Consider the following 26,728-nt stretch of genomic DNA (forward strand, 5'->3'; position numbering starts at 1 on the left):
GCCGAACCGGATCCCTGCAGGCGTGCAGAGGTTGCTCCGAGGTGGTCTGTCGAGCGGCGGCTGCTTCAGATGCAGAGGAGTTTTTTTTTGCTTCTCCCTGCCAGAGTTTTGCAGAAACTCCACTTTCCTGCTTTTTAGTTCTGATGTGAGCTGCGTACCGACTGTGACGCCCCCCGCGGTTTCTGGGGATTATCTCCGGATTGAGGCGGAGTTTCGCCGGAGTGGAGGAGAACTCGCACATTTTCACCGTCTCTAAAGAGGTTTCTGGACTCAGCCTCCATTTACACAGCATTTTGAGTGAAGACGTCTTGTTTTTGTGTTTTCATAAAACCAAACTTCTGAAACAGAAGCATGAAAAATGATCTTTTCACTTGAATCATTACTGTAAAAACGAGGCCTTAATGTGTCAAGTGTGACCTTTTCTGACCTTTTCACGCTTCCTGTCTTCAGCCATCCGTCAGAAACACGACACACAGCCTGTTCCTCCAGACTTCCTGTTCATGTCTTCAGGGTATTGACGGGTTATTAGTGCAGCGGTGGCGTCTCCCCCGGGGTTTTAACGCCGACAGGCCCTCGGTCCATGAAGGAGCCGGAGAGTCGCCTCTTCCAGCCGTTCCAGAGACTTCAGGGTGGACGGCTGTGATACAGAGCCCCACAGCGGGTTTTTATTGATCAGCACCGTCAGATTGTCCCACGGCATCAGTTTGGAAACACTCGGCTGTGTTCCACTGGGAGTTTATTTTATTGGTGTGTTTTCACGATGCTGTAAGAGGGACGTCCCCAGAGCCTCAGCAGTTTGAAAGGTAAAATATTTGGAGGCTTTTCTGCTGCCTTTTTTTTTTCTGCTATGAAATGTGCAGTCCAGGTGAAAAGGATCTTCAAGTTTCTACTCAGTGTTTTCCACAAAATCCACAATGTGATATAATTGAATCATGGCTGGACTGTTATTACCTCATTGCTCTCTCGGCTTCTGCCTCACTCAGTGGAGATGTGCTCAGTTCTTTCTTTGTCAAGAATCTGTTGCTCCCTGTTGGTTTTTCTGATGCACCTACTGTTGTAGGCGCTTCAATGTGCTTTTAAAATGGCTTTTATCTGAAATTCAGCCAGATCTACAGGTTGAAAACTTTGGCCCACTTGTCTTTCCTTGCAGTTTTCCCACTCAGGTGATTTTACTGGATGATATAACAGTGGAAATGTAGGAGATTACTGTTTTAATCCAGGTCCCTGTCAACTTTCTGCCTCTCTTAGTGTTGAGATATAACAGTCTCAGCTATTAGATTTCTGATCAATGCTCGTGTTGTTTCTAACGTGAACCTCTTTGCTCTTTTCTCCACAGAAGAACTTGACGCTGAAGCCCCAGGAGAGCAGAGACAACCAGGCCGGACCGCTGCACAAGAAGAAGCCGGGCCGAGTCCCCAACGGCCTGAGCCTGGACCCCTGCAGGAACAGCTTCCACCACCACCAGTCGTCGGACCAGGAGAACAACCCGCGGCTGGCTCACGCGCCGGGCAAGAGGAAGAAGAAGCGCCTGAGCAAGAAGCACCGGATGGTGAGTCCGGCCGTTTCTCCGCTCTGCGGCTTCAGTCGGATCCTGTCGGCTGTTAACATTCATTTCATGAGCAGCGATGCACATGGGTGCAGTTTTTCTGAGAAATACTAATATTTACAGTTTGATTCTCGGTGGAGTTTGATTGTAATGTTTCTGGAAAGGACTCCTCTTAGAGTCTTGTTGATGCTGCCAGCTCTTTGAGTTTATATTGTGCTGTGGTTTCTGTGCACCTGTCCTGCATGTTTTTAATGATTCCCTGCTTCAGCACGCCTGAATCTGGTGATTATTAAAGATCCAGTCATTGAAATCAGGCGTCGCAGCTGAGACATAAAACCTGCAGGCTCCCCAGGTCCAGGGAGGGACACACCCGGTTTAATCTGCTCTCAGAGGAAATGCAAAACACCTGCAGCCACAGTTCAGCCTGCAGCTGGAGAGCTGGCTTCGGACGCGTCCATCCAGGTCTGCATCCAGGGCTGGGTGAGGAACGGTTCTCTGGTTCAGATACTCTGTTCTCAGACAAAACCTCCTTTTACGAAGCTCTCAGTTCTCAGCTGCTTCCTCTTTGCATTCAGTTTATTTTAGAAGTTCTCCAGTTTCTTCAGCTCCTGCAGTCGTTCTCACTGATCATGTGACTTGATCTGGCTTCTCTCCTGACGTCTGACCGGCTCAGTCCGGTTTCCCTGGATCCCACTGAGGATGCTCTGGTTCCTCAGGCTCAGGTCCTGCTGCGATGCAAGCAATATCTGATCAGGCCCTATATACACGTTCTTAGGTTCTATAGAGCTTCATTATTGGTGTTTTCTTGCCTCAGCCCTTCAGAAGACAAACTAAATCCTCCTGGACAGTGATAAAACTGTTCACGCTAAATCTCTTCCTGAATATGACCTCTTTGGCTGTGATTGTTTTTATCTCCAAGCACCTCTGAAGGCCTCGGAGGGAATTTCTTCCAGTAATTCTGTGTCCCTGTCATGAGAAGCTAACAGAGAAAGCAGAGCAGGCAGACATTATGCAGAGGCTTTTCAGGCCAAATGGGAACATGGTAACGATCTCGTGCAGCAACAAGTTTTTCATGTTCTTGCTGTTTGCGACCGCTCGTGTTTATTTAGATGTTTACAGCTTTGCTGTGGCTTTATTCTAACCCGCTGTCGGCCTGCTGTTCGTTAGAGAAACATGAGGTAAAATATACAGTCGCATTCTGTGTCGTGATCTGTTTCCCATCAGGACCAAAAGGCCATCAGCGTTCCGTTCTAGATGAGGATGCAGCGGAGCGCGTTGCAGAATCCTTCCCTGAACAGGGAAGTGACAAGGTCGCTAATGAATATTTATGGCTGGCTGAAGCAGGGGCGATCCCCGCCGCTTCGCAGCATTACCGGCTGTTTATGCACAAACACAGATTCAGGGGTTGTGCACGGTTTCTCCTCTGGACGAGGGTCAGCATCTCGAGCTGCAGATTCAAGGACGGGCCTGTGTGGCTCGCTGCAGGACAGAAAGACAAGCACTCCCTTAAATATGCATTTCTGCTCCTACTGTACGGCAAGTCTTATTTGTGTTTGGTAGACGTGTGTAGGTTGTGGTCATTTGTGATTATTAATCACTTTAACATTTCTAATTATCCGTCCAAAGCTTGCCTCCTTTTTCAAATCTGTAAGAACTTTTCAGATCTCAGATTCAGATTTCTATTCGGGAAGATTCTTGTAGCTGTTTGCAAAAAGTTGCGTTTCACAAGCAGCATTGTCACTTAAACAGAACCCAGAATGCAACAAGTTTTGCGTTTATTGAGTAAAAAGGGCCGCAAGCTGCAGTATGAATGTTTTTACCCTGCTAGGTAGTGATTTCCAGCCGTTTTCGCCTTGTGCGTCGTGTCTGATGGCTCCATCTTCGGATGTGTGAAGCTTAGTAAAAAAAAGTCCCCGTTGATTTTCGTGGCTTAGAAAGTAAAGCTTCAGATGTTCCTGCCCAAATCCTTAAACACGGCGTCTCGTACTCGACAAACGAAGCGCACAGCTGCTTCTTTGACTTGTGAAGACAAATGTTTTAAAGTGTGTTTCATGACAGGGCTACATTCTGTTTTGGTCTTTTCATTGTTGAGTGACAAAAAAAAACAAACTAATGATTTAAATATCAGCAGAGAACGGATCATGGCCTCCTGCAACACGTGCAAACCTGCACTTCAGATGTTTTCATCAGTAATGCAGGTTTTGTGTCCCAGCTGCTTTGAAAGGCTCCTATTTTTAACGAGTCACATGATGGCGGGCGTACGGCGTACGGCGGCGGCGGCGGTGATTTAGTGTCCTGCTTCCTGCAGCCTTGCTTCAGACCTCTGCGCTTCAGGTCAGCGCCGCCGCCTCTGTGTCATGTCTGTCGCTGCGCCGGCTAATGGGCAGATGGTGCCACCTGCCACCTTCAAGGTTGTGTTTTCCCGCCGCGCCGCAGGACGAGGACGAGGAGCGCGTCTTCACAGAAGCAACAATGGAGGACGTGTCTGTTTACGTGACGACGGCGCCTCAGTCCTCGCCTCACTCGTGCGTTTCCCTCCCTCGTCTCCTGACTCACACACACGTTCTCTCCAACTCCTTCTCACCTCCCTCAGCGGCTCGTCCGCATATGTGCTGACGCACAAACACACCCGGCCTGGGCATGTGTTCCCACAGGTGGCGGCGCCGCCGCGGCGAGGTTAGGCGAGCGCCGCGCGCCCCGCCGCCACCACCGCCGCTAAATTAAAATGGCTGCGTTTTAATCTGGGTAAATATCAGTCATCATATCACAGATGGCTCCGATAACCTCATTTGTCGGGCCGATCTGGCGCCCCGGCCCACACTGTTGGTTTCAGGAAAAATGGTGTTTTTCTTTTTGTTCCTTTCAAGACGCGAACGACCCGTCGACCTTGATGCTCAGTAACAAACTAATCTGTCACGCTTTATGATGTACATAATTGAAAAGATGATCATCTGTGCCGTGCGCCTCCCCTTTTTGTCCTTTTTTGTTTTTTGGAAGACAAACGAGGCGCTGAACTCTTATCTTCTCCATAAATAAATGTAAAAGCGTCGTCCTCGCTCAAGGTCACGCTGTAAATGTCAGAGGTCCGTCTCCAGGTTTAATTCTCCATTTAGAAATGCTGGACTTTGGAGAGAGCGCGCTTAAAGCAAAATGAGAGAGGGATGGGGAAAGAGAGGCAGAGAGAATTTTCTCTTGAATAAACCAGACGGGTTTTCTTTTTTCTTTTTATTTTCTTTTTCTTTTTTTAGTTCCCCTTCCAGCCAGGCTCGCAGATTGCAGCAAATGCTTTCGATCTCTGGCACTGACCCAATGTACTGAACTATGAGATATTGTATGCTCACGGGGGGAAAATAGAGAAATGTTTATAAGCGCCTCTGACATATCGCCTCGGTGTGAGGAGGAAAAAAAAAAAAAAGAAAAAAAAGGCCAGACAGAGGAAGCTTCGGTGGAGATAGATGAGGGTTCAGTAGTGAGCCACAAATTACAGCAGTCTCTAACTCTTTCCTTTCATCTGTCCGGAGGAACTTTTTTCCTCCTGTTCTGTTCTCGTTTATCCTGGAAAGAGCCGGACTGTAGCATTGATCTTGTTTTGGAGCTTCCTTCAAGGTTTTTGTGTAATTTCAGACTGTTAAAGTCAGTGAGTATTGAGCCGGGCTGTGCAGCAGTGTGGTGCTGAGCTCTGTCTGAGCTGACACTCAGCTGGAATAGTAATCCAGCTTGGTCGCCATCGTTTCCGTGTAAACATGCATCATTTTCAAATCTTTGCCACGTAAACATGAAAGTTTTCTGAAAGCAGAAGGTAAAAACGATCCGTTTTCACCTGAAACGTCGTGGAAGCTGAGTCCCACTGTGTGTGTTTGAACTGTTCAGGGTCTGTTCTGCCTCCGATCAGCTGGGATCTGCGACAGACTCACGGCTGTAAGTTGATTAAGACTCTACAGAAGACAGAAGATGAGTTGAAGTCAGTCTTTTCTACACATACTGTATATCCTTTAAATAAACTGAAGCATCGACACAGACCCCGGTGCCTGGAAGTCGCTCGCTCTCTCAGCCACATCCTGTCTCCACTGTTTACTGCTGGCGTGATCCGATATTTATTTAACAGCGCTTGACCACATTCTAGTATTGACTGTCTGCGATCTGATCCATCAGACCACTTCCAGAGGTGGTCACGGACAAACCAGAACCACCTGGAACACAAACACACACACACACACACACTCTCTCTCTAGACTCTGATGGCTCTGGTGTAGCTTCGGCCCACAGTCTGGATCTCTAATGTCCCCAATCACGAGCTGACGGATGCTGAGGGTAAAGTTACAGTTTGTGAGAACAAGACTTGGCTGAGCAGCTGTGTGAGAAATCCTTGGATGTGTTAAATGCACAAAGATCTAAATTCTTCTTTGTTTTTCAAGCACAGTACTTACTAATGTAACTTTCTCTGTAGTTCTGAAAGTCTGCAGCAGGAGCTGTTTCAGAGATTGTGGTTCATTTGATCGTTGGTGATTCTGCATCTTGTGTTCATGTTTGACAGTTTCCACATGAAAGATGGTGACTGAGAAGGAGCTAAAACCTTCCTAACCGCTTAGAAATGCCAGCATGGCCTGGAGGAAACGTCATAACACACATGTTTGCTTATTAATCTGTCTCAATTGATCCCTCTAAAATACGCCTAGATGAAATTTGGGGGAATGTTGTTTTTAAACATTATACCGTGAATCTGTCACTGATGGATGGACTGGATTCGGATGATCAGTTATGAAAGTTCAATCTGTGTGTGTTTTTGTGTGTGTGACAGGCTCTGTTCTGCTCACTGATGTTGGAGTGCTGGCCTGTGGTGTGTGGCGCTTTGTACAGTAGCTCTGGTGAACAGAGGGTCGTGCTGTGAGGCCCATCTGCTCTCTGCTGCTCGGGGGGAGGAGGGGGGGTGGGGAGGGGGCGGTGAGGGTGGGGAGGGGGCGAGGAGGACGACGACTCAGGTTGGACTTCCCCCCTCCGATTCCCCATATCTCCGTCCAGCCACCTGCCCGTCTGTCTGCTGCTCCGTCTGTCCGGCTGGCCGTCTCCGACTGTTTGTTGTCGCACGATTCATGTCGGGCTGGAGTTTGAGTCAATGTTTGGAAATACGCTGAATCTGAGATCATTCGTCAGTAGATCCCATTCGTTCTGCACGAAGAGCACAGATTTATGTATTGTTGCTGCATTAAAAAGACTGTCTGATGGCCTGTAGCGTGGGAATTAGGGGAAATTAGCATAAGGTCAGGAAATTTCTCCTCCCCGTGACCCTTTATATGATCATATTTGTAAACATCCTGGTGCTTTCAGGCATGAAAACATTTAATGCATGATTAATTAATCATATTAAACATTCCAAGGTGCTGCCGATTGTATGTTTTACCTTTTTTTTTCCCCCTTTTGCAGTTATTTAACCTGATTCTTACATTCAGCTTGAATATATATTATACAATGAAAATTCAATTAAATTCAATTAACTTTAATTTAATTTTGGATTTTATTTCTGCTACTAATGCTTGTATTAGCAGACGGTGATGCTTGGAAACATGAAACAATATTTCACCGACATCCAGAGATAAATTTCCCCAATTTAGCAAATATGTAATTTTGGTTTGTATTAATCATTACCATATGGTTGAACAACTTTAAATTTGCACCTAAGAGTATAATCTAAAATATTTTTAATCCATGCTTTGTAAATGCTGATGAGAATTCCAGATGCATATTAAAAAAATCAATCAATGTCAAGCGGAAAGAGCCCTGCTTCATATCGATCAGTGTTTTCTATCTAATTCAGACATTATATTGGTAAAGTTAGGTGTAAACAGTCCTCGTGTTTAAATATCTGAAGATTACGGGTCTGCATGTGCACAGTGTTGTAGGCGACGCCGCCTCGTGTAAATCTCCGTCCTGGTCGTTTGCACCATCGTATCCTTCGGTAAACCTCTTCAGCACATGAAATGAACCGTGGATTAAGTGTGATTCTGGCAGCGGCTGCTGTCAGCTGCTGGTGGTGTTATGTTGGCTCATCAGCCGGTGTCGTGTAATGAGGATAACAGGCCCTTTCTGTCATGGAGCAGACCACCCTGGCACCGCCGCCACTTTTTCTTGGAGCTGAGAAGAACTTCCATGAGCCATTTTTCTTTTCTTTTTTTTTTTTTTTTAAATTGCTCTGTGGAGTGAAGAGGTATTCCCTTTTAAATCCATCCGAAGGCTCTGTTTGCACAACCTGCTGAATTTTTGCGTTTTATTTATTTTTTTTTTTTTGAAAATAAGTTTCGTATCTACATGTCAACAATTTGAAAACGATGTCAGTTTACATGTCGCACCATTTGTGGACGCCGCCTCTTTTGTTATCGTCCATCAACTTGTGCATTTTAAGAACTAATGTGTGTATGCAGTCGCAAGGTTTCAGGAAAAGTTGTTTTTTTCTCCAATTTTTCTGAGTCTGTGCATTAAAAAAAAAGGAAAGCCATTTCTTCCATTCCCATGGAAACTGAGTTGCAGTGTTTTTGAAAAGTTGCGTTTTTGCCTTTTTACACCGAGACAGATTCTCTGTTGTCATGATCAGTGTTACACCAAAGCCCCAATAACGTTTTTCCTGATCACTTCAACCCGTAAACGAGGCTGAACGTCCTTACAAATTAGACTTCCGTCTTCGTGCTTTGTGTTTTTGACACACGGTTTCCGCCTGACTCACGCTGCTGGATCGCTGTTGTGAACTCAAGTACTGATTAACAATATCATCAGTCTTTCTGTCTTTTGTCCAAAGAAAACTGAAAAACCAACACCAACCCTGCCAAAATGTCACAGCTGTCCCCATTTGTCTCCAAAAATGGTTTTGGGGTGGAAAAAAACAAAAAAAAAACAAAAAAAAAAAAAACAAAGCTGTGCTTTGTGTGTTTCGTTCCAGAGCTGAGGAATGAAGATGCTGACTGGTGTATAGCTCTGCTTTTTCTTACAGCTCCTTGAAGAACTGGAGGCAGGGCCAGCATTGAACCGGGGGGGCTCAGGTCTGCGGCCTCAGGCCTCCTGGGTCGTCTCTCTGGGTGGATCCTGATGGAGAAGCGCTGCTTCAGCCTGCCAGAGGCTGTTTTACCATTCAGCATCCGCGGCCTGCCCCGACTGAACTCTGAACTCACCTCTGATGGGGCCACATGTAACGAGATTAAGCTAAAAGCACTGATGGCAGATCTCTTGAGTGTGTGTGAGTGTGTGTGTGTGTACATATTTGGACCCTACTGTGGCAGGAACGGGGGGTTTCAAGCATGCGTGCCTTTCAGTCTATACTGAAAATGTGATATAATGTTCAGCTCCTTCCGCTTTGCGGGTCACCCTTAATAAGCTTATCCGGTAAGCCAATAGAGATGTGAAGAAAAAGCAATGTCCCCGATTGTCAGATAAGATGCTAAATCCATTCTGGTGGGGAGTGGGGGGGGTTGTGGGGATGATAATTGTCACTGTCGCCGCGGCTGTTTATAGAGCTGAATCAAATCCCATCGTGACGGCTTGTTTTGTGCTCTTTGTGTCTTTGAGACGCTCATGACAGCAGTTAGCAAACAGAAACGTGCGGCTGACTGAGCTGTGTGTGTGTGCGCGTGTGTGTGTGTGTGTTTACAGGCGTACATATAAAACCGTACGTTACCACAGCAACACGTGTGCACTGGACCCCCTGCAGACTTTGTCTCCCTGCTCAGCTTCACTCTGCACTTTATTCTTTTATGTTTAGATGTGACACAGGACCTGTGTAGAAAATAACGGTGCATGACTCAGAACCAATCTCAGGTCAGCTGACGGATACTGGGAGCAGAACTGTGTGATATGATTTGTTAAATCCAAACCCTGAAGTTTCATGTTAATGTATTGATAACAGTGTTCTTTCTCTTGCCTCCAGTCGACATTAGCTTTGGTGTAAATTAGCGCCTAAGCTCAATAAAAGGCCCCATAAGCTTGTTTAGGAGTGAAAATGGAAAGCTTTCGGTGCATTTTCAGTACGAAGGAGTCACTGAAAGTAGAACTTTTTGAAAACACTCTGTTTCCATAGTAACTGAGGAAAACACAAACCCTCGGACTCCGTTTTATTATTATTGACTGAAGTGATAACATTTAGAAGTACTCCTTGTGCTTTTATTATGCAATAAAACTGAATGTTATGATGGGAAAAGCTCAAATCCCCCATTTCTCCATTGACATTTTATTACATTATTGAATTAATTTCATTAGAAAAGTTCACACTTTTCACATTATTTGCAAGTTTTACGTTTTTGGCCATCATTACCATGTGATAACTCCTTCACGCCCCTGAAACAACAACACACACCCATCTGTTCTATCTGCTCCTCCCACTGCTGAGGTGTGTGTTTGTGTGTCAGCCTGCTGTTTCCCAGTCCAGACCTACATGGTCACTTTTAAGCACTTTCGTGTTTCTCTTCCTCTCTTCTTCTGCCTGCTCTGCATTCAGGAGACTTTTCTCCTGAAGTGTCAGACAGGAGGAAAACAGAGGTTTGGACCACCTGCTCGCACTGACTGTTAAACGGAGTCATTTCGCCCGGTAGCTGCTGTCGAGAGGCGGCCGTCTGCTCTGACCGGTCGCCGTGAAGCCCGACGCCGGCTCTCACTCCTGACAGTCCATATAATCAATTCCTGAAAAATTAAGTGGCGGTGCTTAAAGTGTCGGGCGGCTGGACTGGTAGAGCCGTCTCAGCTGTCAGTCAGAGGGCTCCAGCGGACTGTCGGCCTCCAAGATGCTTTCAGCGTGGCTCTCCCTGGATCCTCCAGCACAGATTTCTGATTAATCCAACCGCCTTCCGCTGACGCCACACACGATAAACCCATACTGGAGCGCAATGTTCCCGTCCTCCTCCTGACGCAAAATAAGCCCAAACCCACACTTGTCAGCTCAGAACGAACACCTCTATCCGAAATGATACTGCTGTATCTCACTTGAAAAGCCCCCCTTCCTCCACCACCCGTACAGACATACGGACAAATGACACTGATCGTTACATGGTAAATTCTGAATATTAGAATCTGAAATGAAGATTCATTTTTATCTTCTACTTCAAAAAGTAGCATGTCCATAAATTAGTAGATATTTGGGAAAATAATGTGGTTTTATTTGACATTGTTGATTTTCTGATCTTGAATCCTTTTTTTCAAAAATCTTCCACACTTTGTGGGATGTATTCAAAGATTTGTAAACTTTTTTTTTTTTTTTTTTATAAAGAAGACCAGTGAAGACGTTGCTGCAGCAGTCCAGTTGAGTGAAGATGATCGGATTTGCTCCAAAAACCTCTACTTCAGTTTTATCTTTAAGATGAAGGTTAATAAATGTTAACCTGCTCATTACACAGATGTAAATTGGTGTGTTGTCTGTGTAACTGTGACAACACATTCTACTGTTTAAAATCTGAGCATAATAGATGTCAAAAAGAAGTGGATCCAGGATGGAGCCTTGAGGAACTCCACATGCAATTGAAGCCAAGAGATATTTTATACCACATGCTGATCACATTGGATGTAGTAACACCCTACACACACACACACACACACACACACACACACACACACACACACAGAGTCTTGTATTTCTATCCTTGTGGGGACCGTCCATTGACTCCCATTCATGTCTAGCCCCTAACCCTGACCCTTACCCTAACCCTAACCCACACCACAACAAAGCCTAACCCTAAAGAAATGTTTTTGCACTTTTACTTTTTTCAGTAACAACAACATGGTCAAGAAAACACTGTTTCTCCTACTTAGGACCGGAAAAAGGTCCCCACAAGGCACGTCGTTCCACGTTTTGCTATCCTTGTGGGGACATTTGGCCCCGACAAGGATAGAAATACGAGAACACACACACACACACACACACACACACACACACACACACACACACACAGGGTCCTGCTTCAGCAAACCAGCATCCTCTAACTCTTGGTCAAGTTTTCCAAGCTTGGGTGTTTTTTCAGTTTGAAGCTGAGCTCAGTGTGGACGGCGCTTGTGTGAAACTGTCTTTTTGTGCTTCCTCCGCTCGTCTTGCCTTTGCTACGCAGTGTTGAACCCTCGTAAAAGTGGAGGTCAGGGAGCAGGTGCTGGCTGCGAAAGTGGAGTATTTATGAGACTCACGATGTGAAATATTCCCATGTGGAGGCAGCCCTGACTGTGAAAGTATCTCCAATTGAAGAAAGAGACATTGCAGGGGCCAGTATTTACCCAGCATGTGCTCCACGCAGCCACTTTGTTCCAATCCGCCTTTCTTCGTGACCGCCTGTCGACCTTCTCCCCCGCTAACTACGCCTGAGTGCCGACTGAGATGTGACTCAGGCGAACACACCTCACCTTTTCTGAGCTCCTCACAAAGTGTTGAAATAAATCCAGAAATGCTTCTCCGCACCTTTTTCCAGTGTTTTTTTTTTAATCTTACCCAAATGTACCGTCGGGCCCGTTTTTGTCGAGTCATGGTGAGATACTGTCTTGTAATCCAGAAAACATTTGGTTAATGTCCTTTAATGCTTCGTAAAATCTTCAGACTCTGATATTTCTTGACTCCCGACTAGGGCTGCACGATTAACCGACACCTCATCGAAACTGAGGTTTTAACTACTGCGATAACCAAACCGAAGGTTTTTAGAGTGACATTTGAGTGACAGACCCATCCGCCAATCAAAACGTTCCAGTCTTGCATTCCAGCCGACCGGCCAATCAGAAATGACAATAGAAAGCAAGTATGTATGCACTGCACCACTGCAGCTAACTAGCGTCATGTTGCTAACAACAAACTTTGCACGTGTAATTTGCGGTGCCGTGAGGAGCAAAAAGTTTTCAGTGTGACTCGTTCTCTGTGTGAAAATGGCTGAGATGGCAACAGAAGAGGGTGTGGAGCAGCTGGTATTAAAAAAAGAATTGTACTTCAGTTGTTTGGACTGACTTTGGGTTTGAAAAAAACGACGTGGAGCAAAAGCGAGCCAAATTGTGTCGCCATGCAGCAGCCAGATCCAGAGGAAACACGTCTAATTTATACCAATTTATACACAATTAACAGAAACGTCGACAAGTTGTAGGTTATTCCCTCTCTCACCCGATCACCCGACAGCTCCAGCCTTCATCCAGCATGTGGATGCGATCATCTCTCTCCATGAAAACATGAAGCGCAGCCCAAGAATGTGAGGGAAGACGACCCAGAGTAGGATTACTAAACTGAGTGTGATCTAAGAATATCACAACAATAAGTTTTTTTTTTTTGTTTTTTGTTTTTTTACCCTTTATCTTTAGAGGCCGGCGAGTTTTTTTTTTTTGTTTGTTTGTCTTTGCGAGTTGAAGTCGGTTTCTGAGTGGTGCCTATTTGCGGTTCTGGTTTTTAATTTTCATTTATTTCTCGTTGAAAACTGTTACTGAACTAAATAACGTTCTGTGAACCATGCAAGCAACACCAGTATTGAATTACAATTTGGACAGCATTGGATTTTCATTATTTTTCTATTTATTTCATTAAAACAATGCACTCTTTTTTTCCAAACGTGATGCAGACACACACGGTGGCGTCTCGGCTGCCGCTGCCTGAAGCTTTGTCAAGTTAGTTTACAATATGTGTAATTTTATGTGTCAACTTGAGCAAGACCATGTAAAAGTTACAAGAATTATTTTTTTACCATAATTTTAGCGGTTTTCTGCATTTGGAAGTATAAAATGTGAAAATCGCAAATCGAATCGCAATTGCATGATTGGTCAGAAAAATCGCAATTAGTTTTTTTGTCAAAATCGTGCAGCCCTACTCCTGACGTGTCAAAATGTGAAATAAAATAAACATAAAGCAAATTCCACACTCAGGTCTGCTACAGCAGGTTCATCACCTGGTTTAATCACCCTGAATTGGCTCCCGTTAGGAGTAAATAACACCAACAAAGAGTTCAAAAGCAGTTTCATGTTTGGATTATATCCAGATAACAATAAAAGAAACATAAAAGCCATTTCATTAGCCAATATTACCCTTTCCTTTAATTTGAACCGTTTTAAAATCCACTCTATCCGGTCCCAGTTTTGTTCACTGCTCGTGTTTTTTTAATGGCTTGATTTCATTACAGTCCTCACTGTCTGACGCACCTGGATCAGACCGGAGGAGAAAATCCTTCAAGCCGCTGACCTCCAACCAGGACAGCCATCATTGTTTTCAGTGAGATTGATTTGGGGGTATTTTTAGTCCAGATTCCTTCACAAATCACAAGTAGACTGTTTGACCAGGCAGTTTGAGACTTTCTTTCAGGAAGAAATGGGGTGTTTGCTTCACTTTCAGCAAACCGCAGTAATCCTAATCCCTAGACTATCAATGCATGTAGTATTATAGGCTTTAATTTGGAGGAGATGCTTGAAAGTTTGTGCTCAATCGATTGTTGAGGTTTTTCTTTAATGAAAATACAGTACAGGAGCTTAGCAATCACTGTTTAACTAGTTTAAAACCACGTTTGACTTGTCAATCGGTTTTATTTTCAGTGGAATAATCACAAAACCTGTTGCTGATTTACCGTTCTGTCCATTTCCTAACCCAGAACCTTTTACATAGGAGACACTTCCTGTTTATGACTCCCCGAACTTGGAGCACGAGCTCACGGTGAGCACTTGAAGTCGGCATAAGTAGTCCTTCATTGCTCAGGAAATGAGCGCGAGGCTGTAATGACGACGTGAGCGGCGGCTGCGGGGAGGAGGAGGAGGAGGAGGAATATCTAAAAGCTCATATTTGCATGTGTTGAGTCATTGCTGGAAAGTCCTTATCTCTTTTGGCTTTTCATCAGATCCACATTCCCTGACGGGGGTAAAAAGAAAATCAATTTCCCTTCCATTCCCTTCTGCCTCATTTCCCTCCCTTTGATAACACGGCGGACCGTATCCTCTCAGTAATTTGTCCGTATTGGAGTGGAGTTATTCCCAGTGAATTGTCTCTGATTCTTGATTACTCTCAGTCCAGTGGTGATGCAACCTGACGCAGCACCGTGAAATTGTGTGTAATAACAGGAGGATAATGTCTGCGGCGCTGCCTCTGATTAGGGCGCCGTCGTGACAGTTTGACTTCCTACATGTCTTCCCCCGGTTAATTAGCCTTGTTTACATACACACCTGTTTTGTCAATCGGATTCGATTATCTTGGATTGGTGGATCCGATGGATGTGCAGGTTTAAGACTGATCCCGTGTTAGCACAGCATGTGATATTTGATAATGTGGACTTGTGATAAGATCTTAATGTCTGTGCTTTGATATTTGTACTTCCAAGTAAGTGCTCTTTCTCTACTTGGTCCCAGTTTTAAATGTCAACCAGATGCCTTCGCTTCTCTGCTTTTGATCATGTGTGCCAATCCCATGAGCACAGTTGTTGGCTTTGTTGGTTTTAGTCATTTTTCCTTGATTTCTCTGCTTTTGACCTGTTGCCACGGAGTCTGATGTAATGTTGAAATGCAGCCATTATGCAGTCCGGCTCCACGTGATCAGCCAGTGCATGGAAGCACAGCTTATTGCAATACGCCTCTCTCCAGTTTAGGCCCTGTTTATACGCCGTTTCAAATGAAAGCGCATCTTTTTTGCATTTCTGTTTCAGAAAACTTTTGTGTTTACGTGAATGGAATATTGAATGCAATATTCATTTACATGGAAATGGCAAAAACGCTGAGAATGATGTAGCTAGCATGTTGGGCTGCCAGTGTTTCTTCTTGTAATGAAACCAAACACACACACACACACGCAGAGAACAATACACCATAAACATTAACAACTTTGTGCTCACAGACATTTGTAATTGTGTTTCCACACGTTTTATCGGATGGTTCATATAACTGCACCTGCTGTCTGGAAAGTCATCCCTCCACACTCTGATCACCAGAAGGAAGACGACATAAAAGACTATCTGATCACCACCAGATCTGTTTCCTTTACGGGTTCGTTTTATTGGATTCGTCCTCAAACTGCAGCTGCTTTCTTTTACCTACAGTTCACAGAGCGTCCCAACGCGAACGAGCTCTTCAAGCCCAGATCGGACAAATGTCTTCAAGTTTCAGTCCCTTGGCAGAGTTAGCGCTCTGTAATGCATATGCATCTACCACCATACACTCACACACACACACACACACACACACGCACATATATAAAGTGGTAAATAGAGGGAGAGAAGGCAGGAGCTGTCTGCTCCTCTCATCTCGCTGCCCGCCTCTCCTGTAAATTGAGTTATCAAGTCTGCGGCGGTAGATGGAAATAGCAAACAGGGAAGAGACTCTGGGGCTTAAAGTGTGCAGAGGGCCCAATGCTGGAGATGCACCCATTCTGTTAGTGTCAGTAAAATGCAATAAAAAAATAGTCCAAGTTATTGAAAAAAACAATCATTTCTTCAGCCCACTGTGATTTATACAAATAATCTCTAAACCGAATCTGTTCGTGTGGAAAGAGTAACAAGTGTTCTTGGGGAAACTTCGAAGGACTAAAGGGGGCACATGAGATTTAGACTATATGGAGGGAAATCAGGGATTCGCCGATACCAGTGTCAGATATTGAGTCTCAAACTGGAGGGGGGGGGGGGGGGGGGCTACTCGTGCTCGTAAAAGCTTCCAATGCAACCTGACCTTAACCCTAATCCTGACCCTACAGGTCACTGCTTACAGGGACTGACTGGGTTGTTTTATTACATTTGATCTGAGATTTCATGATTGGGTGTGATATATAAACCAGTCACCGTGATTTAATCTGTGTTTCAGCTACGATTCAGCTGATTCAAATCTCATTGAGACTTTTCTCTGCAGTTTGATGCATGTGTGAAACCAAACATTGATGGCACAGATCTCTGTCGTCCCGTTTGTTATTCTATCACAAATGTTCTGCTGTGGCTTCTGGCTGCTTGGCTGAAGATCTTTCTGTGAGAGAACAATATTGACAAATTCTGACAAAACACTGCGCTATATAAATGTTCAGAGAGGCAGAATCACACTGATGAACGAACAAGTCGCATAACCACAGTATGAAAGTAGAGGCACACGATACACCGAGGGGAGGCGCATGCCAGAGCAGAGAACATTATTGGAGGCAACAAAGAGGTGTAATTTCCTCTGGAGAGCAACAGAGTGAGGTTGATAATGGAGAACACAGAGGACGAATGTGCTGGATGATCAAGCCTCTCACCTGGTATGAAATACAGGAAATGCACTGCAATCACCCAGTGCTGATGCCACACAGGCTGGATTGTGGTCGCTTGTTGTGGGTTTGACAGCTGACATGAGGATCAGTCATGCTAATCCAGAGGTGTTGAACACATTCTAGACCAGGGGCCACTCAGCAGGTTGACCTTGAGAGCGCCGGACTGGTAAAATAGAGCAATAATAACCTTAAAATTTAAACTTTAAAGGGTTTTTTTGTTGTGTTTTAGAGTTGAGTCACTGTAACAACGACGTAGCTTTGCCGTCTGTCATTCTTTATAGCGTATTGTTCTGGTTTCATCACGGAAACAAACAGCGCCCACTAGTGGCCCTATGTGAAAATTCTCAGCGTGTTTCAAAATGTTGTCGTTTCAACACAAAACTTCTGATGCTAAAAATTAAAATGTATGCTTATTCACTTGAAATTTTGTCACATAAACAAAATCTATGAAAAAAAACGATTTTAAAATGATAAATTACTGGTGTTCATGTCATCTGTCAGTCACAGGGCCGCCAGTTAAGCTCATGCTCATGTCTTTGTATTGTAGAAGGAACGTTAATGGCAGAAACTCATATTTCTAATTTCACACAAACGGAAGACTTGTCTTGCAACAAAAGCTTTTCAGTTCCAGTAATTAGTCTCGAACTGCGCGTGTGAGGAGGGTTTCTGATGTGACTTTCAGGACGCCTGTCCACATGTCTTCAAAGGACTGTGGGACTGTAGCTGCAGCCTGACGCAGCGACCGGCTGCTGTGTTTTTCCATTTGACTGATGGCCGCAGCGCCATGGCAACAGCAGCTTCCTGATAGGACCGACTCCAGCACCCCGGAGCATTTCCCTGCTTATTTTTTTAACCTCCGCCACTGCTCCAACTTCATAGTGGGGCTTAAGATTGTTTCTATGTGGGGTGAAATTCTGCCCGATAACATCAGAACACGTCCTTTCTGGGATTTTCTTCACTTTCACGAACTCAAAATAAAAATATCCTTCAGTAAATTAACCCTTCATCCCACCACCAGTTGACATATGTTGAGTCGGAAAAGGAAAGTGGTCGCCCCGTGACCCTGGCTTTAGCCTCTGCCGCCCCCGCTGCTCCTCCAAGCCTCTTCATCAGAAGCAGATCTGTGTGGAAACACCTCTTAACCTGGCACACGGGCAGGGATCCAGAGCAAAACGAGCGGTATTGATCCTTTAACCTCGCACACCACGGAATACGAGCACACAACGCTTCAGAGGCAAGTGAGAATGTACTGCCAGAAAAGCTGGATGTACTTCAGATCTGGAAAAAAAAAAAAAAAAATGGAGAGACTTCGGGGCCTCGCTCTGCCAAACTCAATCACCGTCTCATGTTGGGCGCGTTGAGAGAGTTCACAGTAAAGCGCACTGAATGCAAATGCGGCCACGTTTGACTCTTCGAGGAGAAATGAAAGCTTGAGATGGGTGTTCTGGGGGGGGGAGGGTTTGAAAGGAGAATCTGTTTACTGTCAGATATGGCCCAGATGAGCAGATGGAGACGGTTCCTGTGAGGGAACCCGCAGGGAAGGCCAGACTCCGTCCTCGTCCTCGCCGCGGTGCCAGCTCTCCGCCACCGCGGGCTGAGGAGGTGGCAGTCTCAGCCTGCTTCTTCTGTCACCCCGGGGTGAGGGGAGGGGGGGGCAGAGAGAAACAGCCATCTGTGGTTCACTCAGACTGTCCTCTGCTCTCATGCATCAGAGTAGGGGTGCAGTGACACTCACATCCGGAAAAACGCTTCGTGATGCAACCTGGCAAGAATTAGAGGAGTAAAGTAAGACAGGCTGTAAATTATGTTCGTAGTGACGCATCCCTTTCACAGATCGTTTGCGTGTAGCAGACAAATTAATCTTTATGGTATTTATTAAGTACTCAGTACTCAAGTAGCTGGAGTTTAGTTTTAATACTCGTCCTTATAAAGTGTTTTCCATACTTTTTACCATTGTTAGTCGTAACTTTGTGTTTGCTGCTACCGACAGGTCCCCCTTGAAAATGAGGCCCTGGGTCTCAATGGGGCCCACCTGTATAAATAAAGGGAAAATTAAAAAATAAAATAAAAAAAAATAAAAAAAATGTGAGCTTCTAAATGTACTTCTGTCCTTCCATCACAAAGTGGCATGATCTCCAAACAAAAGCTGACAGACTCTAAAAAGACAGAATCTAACCTTGTTACTGATTACAGCATCAGGTAAAGCTCCAGTGACAGACCTTCAGTTTATATAAAGTCACCAATCACGGTTTGATTTCCTGGAGTAAACGCGGCGTGTCTAGACTGCGTCCCGCCTCAGACAGCCTTCAGCGGCTGCCAGGAAGGATGGAATAATTGACTCCTGAGCAGTAAAGAGAAGCATACAGTCGCGGTGAGCCGCCTCTCTCCCTGCCTGGTGTTTTGACGACGGGTAGAGACGCTGCAGTGTTTTTGTGATGTGCTGGCACCCTCTGCTGCTAGCTCAGGAGAATGCTTTGGAAGTTCTTCATGGAGGAATCTCATTAGAGAGGTGCTGTTTCCCTCCCCATCCGCTCACAGATTGTCATATTTCACCCTGCTAATTATTTGGTGAGATTTGAGTGTGTTAATTCATAAATCAACAGCTCCGTAATCATGAAATCCCCTCGAACAGTCCGGTTTTACACTCACATTTCCAGAAACGTTCCCACCTGAGCTGTCGCCCACTCGTCAACGTGGGTTCGGTGTCTGCCTGGCTTGATGTCGGCTCCGTGGCGGCACACACGCTCGCTCACACACTCCCCGCGTCTCTTACTCTCTTATTACGGTCTGTCTCAGGCCCAATTTGCTGTGATATTCTGTGATGCAGGGGAAGCAGTCGGCGATAATGAAGCTAAAATAAGTAGAGCTTATTATACAGTAGGACACAGGAGCGGCGCGGGGTTCTCACAGCACAACAGTCGTTCCTCCAGCGAGCCCGCCACTCTGCGGGGATCGAACACAGCCTTGTTAGTGCTGGAGGCTTTAAGCGCAGCGTGTATTTCTGTGTGTCTCTGCTGCATAAAGCACATATCCCATGTCTGAATGTCACACTTCACAGTTAACTGGATATAATGAGCAAAAAAAAAAAAAAAAAGAAAATGCAGCGACGGAAAACTAAATTCTTTTGATTGTCGTCCTGTTGACATGCAGTCAACAGGTGGAGCCTCGGCTGACGCGCCGCGTCTTTGAAAGCTTTTTTCATTGATTTATTTTTAATGCAGAGAAACGACGTTACACGTTTTTCCTGAACAGTCTGCTTAAAAGTTTTGTACTTTAGAAATAAATGCGATTTACAGTCACGGAGTTGTTTCTGCTCCTTACATCAGACGCAGCGTCAGGACGGCGACGAGTGTTTTATCCAAATATGATTTTAACCTGAAGAACAACATGCGTCTCCACTGTCCTCATTAAAATCACAGTGGCATCAAATTACTTTTTCAATCCACTTCTTGCATTGTTTAAAGACGTGTTTGTGCTCTCTTGAGACGGGAACCTCCTCAGATGAAAATTGGATGTCAATCCATGGTCTATAAATCTTGGATCTGAGCTGATTCTTCATTTCCGCTGCAGGCGTCTGTTAAAAGCAGGAGCATCAGTTTGGTTTGGCAGCTCATAAAAACGGGCTGTTTACTTGATCCCGCCGTCTATCCCAGGATCGAAGCGCAATCTGAATATCTCATCTAATGTCATCCTCCAGAAACATGCAGTGGTGTCAAACATATGGTCCGGTCCCCAGATCCGGTCGGATGGAGAATCCCTTCCGGCCCCCGAAATGACCTTCACGTCTTCTGCCTTGTATATGCAATGTTTTCACGTGCAAATGGAAAATGTGCGCCATATTTTGGGTGTGTATTTTTATGACAACGTGTCACCAAAAACAAAATTTTGTTGAAAACTGTTTTTGAGGTGCAGCTTTTTGAAAATGCTTTGTCTTCATGGAAACAGAGGAAAGAGGAAACATGCTAACTTCATCGTTTTCGGCATCTCTGCCATTTCCATGTAAACAACCATTGTTTTCAAAAATTTCCTGTGTAAACCTGAAGCTTTTCTGAAACAAAAACACAAAAGTGATGTGTTTTCCCTGGAAATGCTGTCTTACAAATGTGTCCTTAGTGACGGTTTCTCTGTTCCCCATCAGCTTCAGCTCCCTCTACCTCCCTCTAGCTGGATTAACGGATGTACGTGCTTGTAATTGCAGATCCTATATTCAGTTTTAATTGCATTGGTTGCATTCCGATGACATTTATTTTCCTACTTTACTCAGAATAAATATTGAACTTTAAAATTCTATGAAGAAATTACTTCAGCTGGTAAAAATCCAGACTTTAACTTTACGAACAGTGAGTGCCAACTTTTCCACATTTGTATTATTCATTGCTTGAAAAAGGAATTTCTGCTTCCTCCAGTTTAACTTGTGATGTCTGAATGAGAAGCGCTCACTCGTACGAGGAGTTCATGATTGAATACCCAGCGGCGCGCTCTCATTTCTTCTTGGCGCTGACACCTACGATGCGATGCAGGGAGAAAAAAAAAAATTTACACAACACCCTCACACTTAGAAAGGTCAAGAGCGGCCGTCATTATTTTTGAAATACGGATTCGTCTTTGTGTGGAAAGGTAAGGTTCGCCCAGATCAATATGGCAGTCCTAATAGGGTCTACCTTTATTCCTTTCAAGCGGGCTTTAGATCACTCTGATAGCCCTCCCCCCCCCCGAAGCTACCCTTAACCTTGATTCAAGTGTCTTTGGCTGGCTGCTATCTCTCCGAGTTGACCCGCTAAGAGCTGGAGAGGAGACGGCGGCTTTGATGCCTTTATGCTGCATCTGCTGCTTCTCCGACTCGCCTCCAGCTATACAATACACTCGCACACAAGACTGTCAGAGGAGATGTTGGAGGGAAACAGGCTGAGTGCAGGAGAGGGAGTGATGTGGAGCAGGAAAACATGGCAGAGGCACATGTGTGTGTGTGTTTGTGAGCGAGTGTTTTGAAGCGCGATCTGAGTCAGAGGCCAGTCTCTCTACCCCCTCCTCACGCGTTTCCCCCGTCAATGCTACACATGTAGTTCACAGGTTACGATCAATAATCTGAGCTCTCCACCCTCCTCAAAGGCGGGGGGGGGGGTGGCTCGACATCCTCCAATACATGGCGATGGCTTGTTGCAAAGGACCATGGGTAATGGGATGCAGTCTATTTTTCATAGTTTGTAATGGGGCCACTCCCACATAAGAGCCCCTGTGTGGATTGCGGTGATGGGCCGTAGAATGAACAGGCGTCCTCTCCATGTTCTGCAGTCACGAGTGTTTTAGCTCGGAGGTCATTATCCTCCCGTCCCATGCTGATTTATCCTCTGCCGTGGAAAAGAGGGGGAAAAAAAAAACAGAATATCAACAAAGTGGTTTTAGTGCCTCTAATTTCAGAGCAACAGAATTAGTCAAGACCAAGAAAAGGCAGTCACTCGCATTTATTTACATTGCAGAGTCTGTGTGACCTTTAAAGGTTCCACATCTGCCAGTTTGTTCACTTCATCTTTATTAAATTAGCTTTATATGCTATAATTAGAGAAAGACGTGGTTGCACGGCTGAGAGATGGGCCGATAATGTGTCTCTCGCGCACGTGCGCGCACACACACACACACACACACACACACACACGGAAATGTTAATGGCTGTGTCACGGACGTCTCCCTCTCTGACCTCTCTGCACACATTCTCTCTGTCTTAAAGCCCAAATCTGTTTTAAATGAGTTTCAACCACATTAACAGTCGGCCGGTCAGGCTCAGCCAGACTGAAGTATCAAAACATCTATTTGATGGATCGCCATAAACTCTTGGTTCAGACTTTCATGCTGCCTTCAGGAGGGACTCGTAATAACTTTTACGATCTCCAGACTTCAGAAGGCCGGCTTGTTTTTTAGTCGTCCAGTACAAAACTGTTGTCGCTCACATTAACTCAGAAATGCAAATTGTAAAATGTGGAGAGAATGAAATGTAAGTGGTGTACTTGTTAAACACTTTATAGGCCACTCAAATTGTGGTTAGAGGATATTTAAAATGCAAATGTAAATTTGTTATGGGACAGCTATGTATTAGGGAATCTGTTGAAAATAATGAAATCGACCATAATGACCCATATTTCCATATAGTCCCACTATATGATGCATTTTTATATCTTAAGAATTATTAGAAGCTTTACAATTATTAAGAGGACGGAATAAAAAGTAAAGATACCATACATATATAGCTGTCTTCTCACCCTTCATCTATCTCCTGGATTCCTCGACTAGAGGCCCGGGAGTTTGAGGGTTCTGCAGGATCTTAGCTGTTCCTAGCACTGTGCTTTTCTGGACAGAGATCTTAGATGTTGTTCCTGGTATTTCCTTGAGCCATGCATCCAGCTTGGGGGTTCCGGCCCCTATTGCCCCCATCACTGCTGGCACCACTGTTGCCTTCACACCCCACATCTTCTCCAGCTGCTCTTTCAGCCCTTGGTATTTCTCCAGCTTTCCGTTTTCCTTCTTTTTGATGTTGCCGTCACTGGGGATTGCTACATCCATCACTCCTGCTCTCTTCTCGTGTTTATCCACCACAACTACGTCAGGCTGGTTGACCATCACCAGTTTGTCAGTCTGAATCTTCGGGGGTTTTGCTCCATCTAGACTCTGGGGTCTCCAGTCTGTACTTGGCACATATATTTCTGTATTCTATGCCCACACCTGGTTATGGCGTTCCAGGTATACCTTTACTGGCAGCATCTTGCCCCCTGCTGTGATGTGCTGTACTGTTTCAGGGGCTTTCTTGCACCTGTTCTTGTGCAGCCATGATCAGAGCCTTTGTGCTGTCTTTCAGTCCTGCCCTTTCCAGCCTCTGGTATGTTCATTCTATGTCAGGCTTCTTGTCTTGTCTTTCCATGATCCCACCTCTGGCTCCTCTCTCTCACGGGGTTTCACTTACTTGAGGCATCCACTTAGCAGGTTGTCACTGGGGTCATTTTCTGGGCAAATTCTTGAAGGGATGATGCTTCTTCCTGGATAGTGGCTTTGACACTCACCAGTCCACGGCCTCCCTCACTTCACTTCAGGTGAAACCCTCCGTGCATCGTGAGGAGTTTCCTCGTCTTGATATCGGTAGCTTGCGTCTCTTCCAGTGGCCAGGATATTATACCAACTGGGTATCTGATTACTGGTAGGGCATGCATGTTAATGGCCTGGATTTTATTCTTACCATTCAGCTGACTGTTCAGGACCTGTCTGACCCTTTGAAGGTATTTGTCTGATGTTGCCAGATATGAGCTTCCATGTAGTGCCGATACAGTTTGTTTGGATGGTATTGTTCCCTTCTGGGGGTCCTTCATGATGAGGACTGTTCAGCCTTGGGTCAGCCACTGTGGACGGTTCCCTTCTCTTCGCAGCTGGGTCATTCGGGCTGCCAGGCATTCATGAAGTGTAGTTAGCTTCTTCAGGAAGTAAGTGTGAATCCTGTCAGGACCTGGAGCTGTTCAGTTCTTCATTTTTGCCACTCCTTTCTGGATGTCTGCTGTTGTGATGACTACTGGTTCTTGTTCTTAGATTATTGTATGGTTGTTCTCCTGACTTAATCGTCTTTTATATATTTCTTTAGGCAGGTATCTAGGACTGTGAGTCTTTGCGCAGCAGTTTCCAGTACCTCAGCTGTAGACAATCTACAGTATTTCTGCGACAGTTCCTTCTTAAGCTTCACATCTGTGTTCAGTTCTGTCAGGAGGCTAATTTATTTTCATAGTGCCTTGATTTTTGCCTCTAGTCTTCTTTTCCATGGAGGCCCTGACGTCTGGCGACTCATACTGTTCTTGTGGCCAAGCATCTCTTAGATGACCAATGCCCTAGTGTAGATCAGCTGGTTGGTCTCGGTGATGTTCTGGGTAGGGATACTTAGCTTTGTTTACATCGTCTAGTGAAGATCCTCCTGGTACTTTGTTCTGCAGCCTTGGCTAGCAGGAGGTAGTTATGTTCCCCCAGGACTTCATGACCTTCTCCCTCAGGTCAGCTGCTCTCCTCTTGAGCATGGTACCCAATCTCGCTGTTTGAGGGTGATGATGAAATCTCAAATATGACTTTGATAGCTCCAACTCATCAAGCCGGTTGAGTTTCTTATTGAAACTGAAAAGACGATTATGTTTGACGTCGCGTAAAATATATACTCACATCAGATACTATGAGGATTCATCGTCATCCATACACCACTTGAGGCAGAATGAGTGTTGTGAAGTCTGGGTCAAGCCAGAAGAAAATATATAACATAGAAATAATGATCCATGATCAGAACGAGAGTGTTCTTGGACACATGCATTCTGATCTGTTTCTTTGAGAATGGACTCTTCATTTCGATCAGGCCTTCATGACCGTTATTTGTCTCCATGTACAGCTAGCGGCAGTGAAACTGTGTTTACTTAAAGTCTTACACCGCTGCAGTTAATCTGCGGTTTACATTTGTGCTGAACCAGTCATCTGTTGCACCGCCATGAAACATTGCTCACCTTTGCTGCTTTGAGAATACGGAGGAGTCAGCGTCTCTTCCGCTGAAGTCAGGCTTTCCCGCTCATTATGGTTCTCGGACTAATTATTCTTGTTAGAGATGAAATGCAGGATATTTGCAGCCAGTCATTAATTCAGCAGGGCTTGCTTAGACATGTGAATTAAGGTCAGATTAGTGAACTGTAATAAGAACATGTTGGATATAAATCCACAGTGCAGAGAGCACTCAGTCTGTCATTATCTTTATTAGTAAATTAGCTAATTGCCAGATAAAGGACATTTATGCTCGAGATGTTTCAGCCATTAAAGAGCCCAGCTGCAGTGTACAGTGCAGGAGGTCGCAGTGTGTACACACAAATCTCTCGCTGGGATTGTTTGTAAGTTCATTACTTATCCCACCCGCTCGAGCTTCTAATTATGATAGTGCATTTTTATTTTCTGCTCTTTGCTTCATTAGATTTGTTAAACAGCTTCTGCCTCGTTCCCGCGTTAACACTGCTTTGCTTTTTACAAACGGCCACAGCTTTAGTTCAGTATTTTTCTGTTTTCATGTGGAAATTGCAGTAAATAGGACCGCAGTCTTTTGTCTTGATCATCAGTTTAGACGGTTTAAACAGCGTCTATTGAGGAGTCACACTCAGGTCATATAGTGATAATTTAATACAAACAACAGAAAATTTCAGTCTGCTTTCAACTGTGATGGTTCAGATTTGGGGAGAAATGATGCCACTTTTTTTTTTTTTAGCTCAACGCTCGTATGAGTACTGGCACTCACCTTCAGCTGACAGAATACCAATACGAGTATTATTAAACCCTGTTAAGCCTAATTTATACTCCCTGCAGAAATGATATTCAGCAACTGTGTGTGGATGGACACGATAAATATCCAGTTGTCTTTCTACTTGTTTATTTTTTTGTGTCCTCCCTTCGTGTTTTAAATTCTTTCCTGATAATTGTGTACTCCCCACATGCGAGCGCTTCAGCGCCCGGCAGAACTGCACCACCGTCTCCACTTCCAGTCGCCGTCCCGCTTCCTGACATTTCAGTTGCGCCTCCTCCCTCCGCCTGTGCCTCTTCAGCCTTGTCTGTGAGCAATTAGTCTGTGTTTATCTCTGCTTCCTGCTTTCATCTGATCCGTCCGCTGACGGATGCCGGGACAGCTGGCTCCGTGGGCCGCTTCCCTCGCAGAAGGGACGAGAAGGTGAATGCGTGCAAAGGCGTCGGGGAAGGGAGGAGGTGGAGGGAAACATCCCGGAGCTGGCATTGGCTCATCCATCTGAAAGTCATTGGAACATGGAATCATTTCCCCTCCTTTTCCTTTTCCCCGTTTCTCTCTGGAGCGTACTTTTCCCCCTCCTCATCCAGACCCCCGTCCAAATCGCCTGCTGACTTGTGTTTGGTAATGAGTTCCAAATGAGGCCCTGGCGCAGGATTTCAGACTCTGTGTTTGTGCGAGTGTGTGTGAGACTGAGTGAATTTGTGTA

General features: G+C 45.1%; 1 protein-coding gene across 1 annotated transcript in view; it reads left to right on the top strand.

The window, feature by feature from the left end:
- Nucleotides 1–26,728, top strand: part of auts2a (activator of transcription and developmental regulator AUTS2 a) — a 311,150-nt gene that overhangs the window by 65,364 nt on the left and 219,058 nt on the right. Inside the window, 1 exon segment of the mRNA XM_030100770.1 lies at nt 1,337–1,549. Coding sequence (XP_029956630.1) covers nt 1,337–1,549 — 213 coding nt within the window.

This window comes from Salarias fasciatus, chromosome 10, assembly GCF_902148845.1.
Source record: "Salarias fasciatus chromosome 10, fSalaFa1.1, whole genome shotgun sequence".
NCBI classification, from domain to species: domain Eukaryota; kingdom Metazoa; phylum Chordata; class Actinopteri; order Blenniiformes; family Blenniidae; genus Salarias; species Salarias fasciatus.